This window comes from Nuphar pumila, chromosome 7 (assembly GCF_984573655.1).
Source record: "Nuphar pumila chromosome 7, dmNupPumi1.hap1.1, whole genome shotgun sequence".
NCBI lineage: Eukaryota > Viridiplantae > Streptophyta > Magnoliopsida > Nymphaeales > Nymphaeaceae > Nuphar > Nuphar pumila.
Genome location: NC_143255.1, coordinates 107,108,366 through 107,121,071, shown reverse-complemented (window position 1 = coordinate 107,121,071; position 12,706 = coordinate 107,108,366). Strand labels below are relative to the sequence as shown.

Below are 12,706 nucleotides of genomic sequence, written 5' to 3'. Positions count from 1 at the left end.
TCAAGTATAAATCATCAACAATTTACTTTGTATCATGACTGACTGGCAATGAAAAGGGACCGAGTGTCTAGGCCAAGGCTAAGAGTGCTATTAATTCCAAGCGAAGCATGCTCAAGCAAGCTTTGTGTGAAGGGGAATCGACAAAAGAGAAGCCCCATGTGCATGATGCAGCAGAGGTTGCACCAAGAAATTTGAATTGCACATTTTTAGGGCTAGGAATCTTGTGCAGACTCATCCAGGGTCAAATCATATGCTTGAGTTCTACTTAAAGTCTACAATACGTGCAGCCTTGGTCCTTTTTGCAATCCACTTGTGGCCCAGCACACAGTCAAATAACAAACGGGAGTTAGATATCTTACCCTCAGTAACAAATATAAGTATTATAGAGTTGTCCACAATTTTGGGAAAATAACATGAAGCACCATTTAATAACTAATAAAGGAACATATAATTTGCAGGACTTGGTCTGCTTCCCTGTATAAGCGTTTTATTGTAATAATGGCATTTTTTTTATTGACAATAGAGACTGAGCCATGCAAAATCCTTATCTAATTCACTTAAACTTTTCGGCTGACCTCATACATATAACTTAATATCACCACGGCAGCCGCAACTGCAACACCAACTGCACTCTGTGCCAATATTGTACCAGCCTTCACCTCTGTTTTAGGCATGGAGCTAGGTGGTGTAAATCCCAGTTCTGAGAGTTTCTTGTGTGATTCTGCATAGTCTTTGAAAAATGTATCTTCATCCTGCACCAAGTTGAAAAGTATTATTCAAGTTTAAGCAACACTGTCATCGGTGTAAAAATGATAGTAATGCATGAGGGTGTTTAAGGGATGATTTCCAATGGTAAAAGAGGGGTTTAGCATAGTGGGATGGGGCCTAGATCGTTTGATGGGCAGTATAGGTTCAAATCCCATGGGCGTCAACCCCCTGCGTAAGCCAAAGCTTGGCGATTCCTTGGGGTCTCTGAAAAGTCTCACACACAATCAAGTTTCCAAATAACTTGATATTCAAAATATATGCCAACACAAAATAACATTAAAAAGCTTCACACCACAAGAAAGAACAAGGGTTTCAAATGCACTGTGTTAGAGCAATGAGGGGATAAAACCCTTTCATTCATATATACATACAATGAGCTCATTGCCCTTATTTATAATGCATTACACTTTGAAAGAGCTGTTGGGCTATTCCCAACAGCTCTAATTAGAGCTGTTGGGAATCAGCCCAACAGCTCTTATTTGACAGACTGTGTACAGTCAGTGGCTGACTGTTGTACACTGTACACAGTCAGCTACTGACTATGTACAGAAAGGGAACAAAAAACTGAAAAAGAAAAATAAATAAAATGAGAAATTACAGAAATAAGAAAATAAAAATTACAAGAATATACGTATATACTTTAAATATGTATTTATATACATATACTTATACATATACATACTCTTGTATTAAGAAGAGTATATATATATATATATATATATATTCAAGTATATACATATATGTATTATTTTTTATTAGTCTCCCTCAAACTTATGGTGACATCACCGAAAGTTTGTCAAGTAAAAAGTTGAATCTTGGTGAGCATAGTGCCTTGGTGAAAAAATCCGCAAGTTGATATTCTAATGTCACGTAGGGAAAATCAATAGTCTCCTTTAAATATTCTTTACGAACAAAATGACAATTCATCTCTATATGCTTGGTTCTTTCATGAAACGTGTGATTTCAAACAATGTATATAGAGCGCTTGTTGTCACAACATAATCTTGTAGGATTCTGAAGATGAATTCCCGTATCTGAAATTAGATGTTGGAGCCACACGATTTCCATGGTAGTAGTTGTCATTGCTCTATATTCAACTTCTGTAGATGATAGTGACACCCTTTGTTGTTTCTTGCACCTCCATGAAATCAAAGATTCACATAGAAACACACAAAAACCAGTTGTTGAGTGTATTATTTGGATCCCCTCCCCAATCAGCATCAGAATATACAATAAGATCTAAGGAGGAAGAAGATGATAGAAAAACTCCCTTATTTATTGTGCTTCTAATGTATTTGATAATTCTCATCAGTGCACTCATATGAGCTGATGTTGGAGCGTGTTAAAATTAACTGGCTATATGTACAACATGAGCTATGTCTGGTCTTGTAATACTCAAATACATAAGAGATCCCACGAGTTGTCTGAAGGGAGTTGGATTATCGAAAGAAACTCCATCATCGGCTCGCATTTTCATTCCAACGGTCTTTGGGTTGTCAACAACTTTATCATCCGATAGTCCTAACCTGTCAATAATATCTGAAGCAAACTTTGTTTGTGACAATATGTACCCTCTGTTAGAGTAGGATACTTTTATACCAATGAAGTATGTTAGGAACCCAAGATCTGTCATTTCAAAAGAATTTTTTAAAAACTGTTTTACTTTCTTGATTCCTTCTTTGTCACTCCCTGTAATCAACATATCATCAACATATAAAAGTAAAATTATAATACCTGCAGAAAAATTCTTGATAAATAAAGCTATATCAGTGTAGCATGGTTTAAAACCATATCTTGCAATAACATTGTTAAAAGTATCAAACCAAGCTTTAGGTGCTTGTTTGAGACCATACTTTGCTTTTCTTAATTTAAGTACTTTACCTAAAGGAATTATCAATCCAGGTGGAACATCCATGTATACTTCCTCATTAAGATTTTCATTCAAAAAGGCATTTTTAACATCCATTTGAAATATATTTCAATTTTTAATAGCTGAAATAGCTACAAGCATTCGAACAGTGGTCATCCTGGCAACAGGAGCAAAAGTTTCTTCGTAATCCACTCCATATTCTTGGGAATATCCTTTGGCAACTAGCCTAGCTTTATGCCTTTCCAATGATTCATCACTTTTGGTTTTTACTTTAAAAACCCATCTACATCCTATGGTCTTCTTTCCAATGGGTAAATTTAAAATTTCTTAGGTGTTAGCTTCTTTAAGAGCATCTAATTTTATAGGAATAACTTTTATCCATTCGGGTAAATTTTTTGCTTCATTGTAACATGAAGGCTCAAAATATGAATGAACTATAAAACATGATCTATGTCTATGAGAGAATGAGTCATAAGACACAAATTTATTTGGAATTCTTTAGGTTCGTTCAGATCTACGAATGATGGTTTGTTCTGAAGGAATTTCTAATGCTTCATTGTTACTTTGATTTACACTTTCATTGGTTGCATTTTGATTTCTTCTAGTGTATACTATTGGTTCAACTGTTGTTCTATCTTCAATAGGAGATTCTACGTAACGATTTTCATTATTAGACAACAGTTAAACACGAAAGAATAATCAAAATTTATGTCTTGTGACGTGTTTCCTTCAAATCCACTTCATTTTCAACAAAATTAACATTTCTTAAGACAAGAAGTTTATCATTTTTGATATCGTAGAATTTAAATCATTTTTGTGTTTCAGAGTAACCAATGAACGCACAGGGGATAGCCTTAGAGGATAGTTTATCTCCTTTATCATTTAAAACATAACATTTACAACCAAAGATTCTCAGTCTTTGATAGTCAGGTTGATATTTGAATAATTTTTCAAAAGGAATCTCATTTGACAAAGTTTTTGAAGACATCATGTTTATGAGATATATTGCGGTTAATGCAGCTTCAGCCCAAAGATTTTTAGGAACATTTCTAGCAATAAGAAGGGTTCTTGTAGTTTCTATAATATGTATGTGTTTTCTTTCTGAAATTTTGTTTTGTTGTGGGGTTCTAGGACATGAATTTTTATGTAAAATTCCTTCATTTTCTAAAAATTGTTTAAACTCATTTGACAAATATTCTCCTCCAAAGTCAGTTCTGAGAATTTGATCTTACTTTCAAATTGATTTTTAATTATGTTATGGAATGTTTTAAAGATTTCGAATACATCGGATTTAAACTTAAGAAAGTAAATCCAACAATATCTAGTGAAGTCATCGATAAACACAACGTAGTAAGAGAATCCTCCTTTAGAAGCAACAGGAGCAGGACTCCACACATCCGAATGAACTAATTCATAAGGCATTGAAGAATAAAAAGTTCTTTGACCATAAGGCAAGGCTGTCATTTTACCGAGTAAACACTCTTTATATTCAAAATTATATTTACAAAGATTCTTTGTAACTGGTACAAAATTTAATTTTTTTATATTTGGATGCCCAAGTCTATGATGCCAAGTTCGTATATCTTTTGTTTGGCAGTGTTACAAAATGATTCCTTTGAAATAAAAAGGAAATCCATATAATAGAGATCTCCTTGCCTAGAACCTTCCCCAATCAATTTCTCAGACTAGCGATCCTGCACCCAACATTTACTTGATGAAAAATGACATCATATCCATGATCCGAGATTTGAGAAACTGAAAGTAGGTTAAGATGAAGTTTTGGTATAAGTCTTATTTTTGGAATGTAAAATTTGTTATGTTTTGATAAATCATTTTTAAAAGTTTCAACACCATCTATTTTCAAGGCAGTGCCATCGACAGTGGAAACAAAAGATGCATTCGAATTAGATTGACATTCGGATAATATAGACTTATGTGGGGTCATATGAAAAGAAGCTCATGAATCAAGAAGCCAAGAGCACATACCAGGAGTAGAAGAAGATGCAATGGTCGCTCCTGAAGTAGATTCTTTGAGTAATGGTTGCAATGCTTCCGTTAGTTGAGATAATAATTTGGTAAGGTCTCTGAGATTCAGAGTATCCTCATCTTGTTTTGATGGTGCAGCGGCAATACGTTTTTCTTGAGACCTATATTTGTATTTAGGACATTGAGGCCTAATATGACCAGGTTCATTACAGTTATGGCAAATGATTTTTTATTTTCCTCTATTCTTGCTAAAATGAGGAGGTTTATATGACTTTATATGATGCCTTGGTTTTGATGCGGCAAGTGCGCAATCCCCTTCTTGGCCATTGCTAGAAGTAGCAAGCACACTAACATTTTTACTCATATTTAGTCTAGTTTCTTCTCCACTAAGTTTAGTGAGAATCTCATGAATAGGAGGAGGAGACGAAGATGATAGCAAGGAGGCCCTTATTTGTTCAAACTCGGGTCTCAAACCATAGAGAAAAGCGAAGAGTTTATCTTCTTCAACTTGAACTCTTCGCATTTCTATACACTTACCTTCTCATTTGGGTTCAAATTGAGCAAGTTGGGTCCATATGGAAGATAACTACATAATGTAAGCTCTTACATTTTTATCTCTTTGTTTGATATTTCTAACTTTTTCTTGGAGATAATACTTGTGGGCCATATCTTTTTCGGTAAACATACCTCTAAGATATTCTCATACTTCATTTGCCTTTTTGTAGCTTAATAGGTTTGAGACAATTTTTGTCTCAACTCCACTTAGCATCCATGAAAGAATTTTTGCGCTTTTCATTTTCCATTCATCCAATTTTTTGTAATATTTTTCCATGACTTTGTTTCTTTCGTCAAGACTAGTCTCAATCTCATTTTCACCTAATGTAATTTTGGGAGTAGGTTCAAGAATAGTACCTCTTACGAATCCCCACAAACCTTGACCCTTGATAAATGTCTCCAAGTGTCCCGCCCAAATGTTATAGTTGTTTCCTTCAAGTTTGAATGGCGGAATAAAGTTGGAGTTGCTTGTATTATGTGGAAAAAATTCACCCATAGTGAATTAGAAGAGAAAAACTAATCACCACCACGAAGGAGAATAAGCATGCTTTTCGAGGCAACCCACCAATGCACGGTTAATCATACACCAAGCTATGATACCGTGTAAAAAGTCTCACACACAATCAAGTTTCCAAATACTTGATATTCAAAATATATGCCAACACAAAATAGCATTAAAAAGCTTCACACCACAAGAAAGAACAAGTGCTTCAAATGCACTTTGTTATTGCAATGAGGGAATAAAACCCTTTCATTCATATATATACATGCAATGGGCTCATTGCCCTTATTTATTTATAATGCATTACACTTTGAAAGTGCTGTTGGGCTGATTCCCAACAGCTCTAATTAGAGCTGTTGGGAATCAGCCCAACGGCTCTTATTTGACAGACGTGTACACAGTCAGCTACTGACTATGTACAGAAAGGGAACAAAAACTGAAAAAGAAAAATAAATAAAATGAGAAATTACAGAAATAAGAAAATAAAAATTACAAGAATATATGTATATACTTTAAATATATATTTATATACATATACATATACTTATACATATACATACTCTTGTATTAAGAAGAGTATATATATATATATTCAAGTATATACATATATGTATTATTTTCTAACAGGGTCAAGGGGTAAGCCCTTGGAGTTTTATGCCGACATGGACAGAGACCGTAGTACAGCAGGCTGAGCCAGTTCAGCTAGGTCTCTGCGCCTGGGGTGGTTTCTCCAAGTAAAAAAAAAAAGAGGGCTTGCAATGTTGGAAAATAACAGTAAGTCTGCAATATGAATCACATTCTCCGAAATAAATTCTAATATATGTTTTTGCACTCATTCCAACATCCATTCATATTCACAATCAGGAAACTGCAGCCATGACAATGAACTTGACAAGGAAAATATAAAAGCTGAAATACAACCAAGGAAAACATCCATGTCCTCATAAAGGTTTATTAGAATTCAACAGTAACAAAGAACCATGTAAAATAATAAAGATCTTTGAGAAGTCATCACAAGCATTGAACACGAAGAATTTGTACAGAAACACGCACACACACACAGAGCAGGGTGCAGGCTGGGTAGCTTGACCTAGCATGATTCAATTGGTACAGATGAATGGGGTCAGGCCCAATATGTGTATGCTGCCTACTGGATTCATGTCGCATCCAGGTTAGGCACTCATAACCCTCACATATCCTAATCTGACCCATTTGATGCCCTGATATTGAGGTCAACAACAAGCTCTTGATATGTGAGTGCCTGTATGCATTATGCACCACAGGAACTGCAAAACAAGGCCTTTTCAACATCTCCACTAGGTGTTTAAATTCTTTGGTGGAAAGTGACGGTGTACATTTCTCAGCTTTAGCCTTTGGGCTTACCTCTAATTTAAAAATTAAGTCAATTTATCTCCTATAGTACACTAGACATTCAGGAGGATATTTTAATGAATTGGATGCATGCTAAGTAGGTTAACCCAGCATGATCCAATTGTGCCAGTGGATAGGGTAATGTAAGGTCCAAACGTGCTAGTCCCCAAGAGGATCCATGTCCATCCAGGTTAGGTACTCACCGATTCTAACCTTCCCTATCTAACCCACTTGATACCCTGACCTCAAGTTCAACCAAGTTCTTAAAATGCAGATGTCTGTATGCACCACAGCATTGCAACATAAGGCATTTTCAACAGCTTCACTAAGGATTTAAATTCTTTGCCTGGAAGTGATATGCAGGTTACAATGTTCAGCTTTAGCCATTGGGCTTATCCCAGCTTGGAAACTTAAGCCAATTTATCTCCTCCAGTGTACTATGATGTTCAGGAAGATATGTTACCACTAGGGTTTCTCCATCATATAGTCCTGAGATATATTTCTAAATATATCTCCTACTCTACGACAAACCAGCCTGTTACAATAGATATTGAGATGTGATTTGGATTTGGATTGGGTTTATTAGTTGGATATCCAATTGTATTTGTAACTGTTTATTTCTTTATTTTTGTTCAATTATTACCCCTATTTGTATTTTATTGTATGTTGTTAATACGGGTAATTTTATAATTGAAACATGATGTAACAGTTTGGAAATATATAGAGCCATACCCTACGACTTCCCATATTGGGAATTGTGCGATTTCAGACCCTTATCGGTGTCTTCTCATCTTATTCTACTCCATAGGAGTTCTGGAACAAACTGCTGCGCATTCTTACATGGTATCAGAGCGCGAGGATTCACATCGGGTACATCAAGAGGCCTTGAAAGGTGTTCTCTCTTTTTCTCCTTCATTGTCTTTCTTTTCTTCCTGAATATCTCTTTGTTACTGGGTTTCTCTCTTATTAAAATTTTGGCTTGTTATTGTCTTCTCTTATTCCCAATCAATCTTTCCACAAACTGTTGGTTCTCATCTCATTGGTTTTAATCCTCTCTTCACTTGTTTCTTTAGATAATATGATCTGTTTTAGCATCCATATATAATCTCCCATTGACGTGAAATAGGTGATCTTGGTTCATGTCATACATTCATTCCTTATTTTGGGTTGCCGACTTTGTTGTTTTTGGGCATTACTAGTTATTTGATTTCATTCTCAAATTCACGTCAGACCTGCGATTGATTTCTAGTATTTGCGATCTGCAAAAAAAAAAGTAGATCAACCTAAACGAATTGGTTTTTGAGAATCTATATATTTTTCTCACATATCAAAATTTGATGAGTGAATTCAAAACTTTTGTGTTGTGCCCTATTTCTCGGCTTGCCCATGACTTGTCTGGTTTTACCATTTTTGTCTCTGTTTCCTCCTTCCTTTTATTCTATTTTCTCTTTTGGTCATTGTTGATAGTTGGCATGGATTCAAACTCATCTTCATCTATTCTATCTTCTAATTTTCTCACCCAGCTTGTTTTCGAGAAGCTAAATCACTTTAATTTCTTAACTTGGAAGCGTCAAATCGTTCCTTTCATTCGTAGTCATGACCTTTCAAGGAATCTTGATGGAACCATTCCGATCCCACTAGAGTTTCTTATACAGGGAAAGAAAAATTAATAAACGGGTTGCCGTATCTGCTATCAGAAATCCAAACTATGTGGCTTGGATGAAGAGAGACCAAGCATTAGTTGTTTCACATTTACTTTATCCCAAGAGCTTCTTTTTGGAATTCCTGATGACTGCACTGCCATGGAGTTATACACAAAATTGGCTCAAATATACTCTTAGATTTTCGAGTCGAGAGTGATGTTCTTGAAAAAGGAGTTTTAAAGCCTCAAGAAGGATTCAATGTCGATTATGGAATATTTTAATAAGGTGAAATCCATCATAGGTCAGCTAGCTTTAGTCGAGCATGACGTTTCAGAGAAAGATAAGATTCATCAAGTACTCAATGGTCTAGGACCCGAGTTTCATGTTCTTGCTACGACCATTCAGTACTCACATTTACCTTCCTCTTTTGATATCTTACAGGAAAATTGCTTCATTATGAAATGTCTTTAAATAGTGTGGTTGGAGAGTCTTCTACTGGCTCAAGAGACTCAAATGAGGTTCTTGCTAATTTTGTGAAATAAGAAGAGGAGGCCCAGAGAGGGGTAGAGGTTGTGGACATGAAGGAACCCAAGGAGGTTGTGGTCTATTGTCATTGCCTAACACACTTACTGGCATAACACACCTATTTGCTATATCTGCAAGAAGCCTGAACATGTCAAAGTCGATTGTTGGTATAAGGATGATCCACGATACAATCATCAGGCTATTGTTTTGAATAAGAGTCAGAATAAAGCTCAACTTGCTGCCCAAACAAGTCAAGTGGAATACTCTGCAGGACAGATGATTGAGAATAAGCATCAGTTGTTGTTAGCAGCTTTTGCAAGACTCAATTTGAAGTCGAACAATCAAGTGTATGGTACATAGATTCTGGGGTTGCCAGTCATATCACTGGGGATAGAGGTAAGTTTCTTAAGTTGATTACTTATTCTAGTAAAGATAGAGTTATTACTGGACACCCCATCATGCACAATAGGGATGCTTCTATTTTTTGTCCAATTCTAAATCCCTTGGTTTATCTAGTGTTTTTTCGTCCCAAATATTTGAAATAAACGTGTTTCTGTTTCTAAGTTATATGATGATATCAACTCTTGTGTTATATTTACTCCCACCTCTGTTTATATCAAGGATCTTCCCACGAACAAGACGTTCGCTAAAGGAGAAAGATGGGGCAATATGTACATTTTCAGAGAAGATCTGTCATCCAAATCAATCAGTATTGTTTTGAAACCATATTAAAAGCCATTAAGTTTATTCGTGTTTCTTAGTATGTTTGAGTCTAATGAGGGCAATGTTTCGCATAATCGACTGGTCCATTGTAGTTGTGATTTTGTTGAAAGATTAGTTTTTGATAGCCTTATTCCCAAGTTCAATTTATGTTATGGGTTTGTTGACAGTATTTGCCCTAGTTGTCAGTTATCAAAAAGTCATGTTTTTCCTTTTAATTCATGGAACAAAATGGCTTTGAAACCTTTTGAAATTGTACATTTTCGATGTTCGGAGACTAACACCCATCGCTTCATCTTCTAGTAATCGTTATTACATTTCTTTCATTAATGATTATTCTTGGCATACTTTGATATACTATGAAATTCAAACATGAAGTTTTTGGTATATTCAATATTTTGGTCACAAATCAATTTTCTATGCCCATAATTAATTTCCAGTGTGATGGTGGGGATGAATACTCTTTGAAAGATTTTATAAACTATCTTGAAAGTAATGAAATTAACCGAAGAGTGTCTTTCCCTCGCACCCCACAGCAGAATAGCATTGCCAAAAGGAAGCATCGCCATATTATTGAAAGTGCATTGGTGATGATACATGCGAGTAGTGCTCTTTTTTATCTCTAGACATAAGTTTTTCATTCAGCCGTGCATATCATAAACATGCTGATCATGAGGATTTTGGGTCACAAGTCTCCTTATTATACTTTTTTCGGTAAACATCCTGATTATGATTCATTGTGAGCATATAGATGCATTTGATATGTTCATGTGAACATAACGTTGAGAAATAAATTTGAAGCTCGTGCTCATGTTTGTAGATTTGTTGACTACGTTGATTATTACAAGGGGTTTAGATGTTATGATGTCAAAAATAAGTGCATCCATATTTCTAGAAATATTATATTTTATGAGACTTGTTTTGAGTATGACTAGTGCATATCAAAGAAAGACTGGTGTAGATTACTAACAGCCATGGTTGAGTGAAGAGTTGCCCTAAACATGTCTTCAAGGGAGAAGCAAGGCTTATACAAAGAATGAATGATGTATACTCGAAGAGAAAGAAATGCAGAGGCTAAGAGATAACAAGTACAACAATTACACAATGAAGATGATGCATATGATATGGTCAGATATCATGAATCAACCTCAAATATGCCAGAGTTAAGGAGATCAGCTAAAGTCAGGCATCCTATCTAGAGATGGGTCAACTATGAGAGTTTTAGCATGGACCATCAAGTGTTTTTTATGCAAATTGAAAAACAAGAGGAACTTGTTTCTTATATTCAGGCAACCAGAAAAAAGAGGTGGATTGAAGCGATGAACGAAGAGATGAAAGTTTTACATGAGTGTCAAACATGGGAAGTAGTGAGGAGACCTACTGATAAGAATGTTATAAGATGGGAAGTAGTGAGGAGACCTACTGATAAGAATGTTATAAGATCAAAATGGGTTTACAAAATCAAATATAAGCCAGATGGAAGTATAGAGAAATACAAAACATGGTTGGTGGCCAAGGGCTTTACATAAGAACATGGCATGGACTATGAGGAAACTTTCATCCCAATGGTGAAAATGGGAACCATCCACATTATTTTATCTCTTGTTGTTAATCACGGTTGGGTGTAGAATCAGCTTGATGTGAAAAATGCATTCCTCTATGGAGATCTAAAGGAGGAAGTCTATATAGAGCCAGTGAAAGGGATTTGAATCAATATGTGTGTAGATTTGAGAGAGTTACATATGAGATGAAGTAGGCTTCACACTCTTGGTTCGAGAGATTTTCATTGAAGATTCAGAAACATGGATTCTATAGATCTCCTCTTGATCATTATTTATTCATTCATAAAGGTAAGGGATATATGACCTTTTTGCTTATCTACGTGGATCATATCATTGTCACAGATAATTCAGAAGGTAACATCAAGGAGATAAAAGAAGTGTTGAGCAAACATTTCAAGATGAAAGATCTTGGTCCACTAAAGTACTTCTTAGTGTTGTAGTAGATAGAAGGGAAGATGGGATGATGTTAACTCAATATAAATATATGGTTGACCTCTTGCACAAAACAAGTATGAGTGATTGTAAGCCTTTGTTGACTCTTGTTCCAATACATCAACATCTTAATGCGATTGATGGAGATTTATGTAAGGATCCCACAAAGTATCGAAGTATAGTGGGAATGTTGTAGTACCTTACATTTACAGAGCCAGATGTGACATGTTGTAAATCAATTTTCTCAGTTTATGCATCAGCCAAGATCCAGTCATATGAAAGTTGTAAAGAGAATCTTATGCTATTTGAAATGAACATTGGGCGATGGATTGTTCTACAAGAGATCTGAGGGAGAGCATACTCTTACGGTTATGGCATTTTCAGATGTTGATTGGGCAGGAGATCTGGATAAAAGGAAGTTAATTTCAGGCTATAGTGATCTTGTCTCTTGCTCTAGTCACAAGCAAAGAGCGGTAGCCCAATCGAGTGCTGGAACAAAATATCGATCCATGGCAGCTACTGCCTCAGAATTGGCTTGAATAAGAAATGTGGTGTGAACTTGATAAGAAGGTTCCAAAGTCAATTTTGTTTTGTGACGATCAAAGTGCCATAAAAATTTGATTAAATTCAATTTATCATGGTAAGACGAAACACATAGAGATTAATTAGCACTTTATAAGGAGCAAGATTGAAGATGGTGAGCTTGAAGCCAAGTTTGTTGGTACTGAAAATCAAGTGGCAGATCTTTTCACAAAAAGGCTGACTAAGCAAA

General features: G+C 35.5%; 1 protein-coding gene across 1 annotated transcript in view; it reads right to left on the bottom strand.

The window, feature by feature from the left end:
• Positions 1 to 346: 346 nt before the first annotated feature.
• The window catches only part of LOC149832809 (putative L-ascorbate peroxidase 4, peroxisomal), a 31,122-nt gene continuing 18,762 nt past the window's right edge, over positions 347 to 12,706 (bottom strand). Inside the window, exon 9 of the mRNA XM_090014724.1 lies at positions 347 to 752. Within this exon, the coding sequence (XP_089870850.1) occupies positions 558 to 752 (195 nt within the window). The 3' untranslated portion in view covers positions 347 to 557. The remainder of the gene's footprint in view (positions 753 to 12,706) is intronic.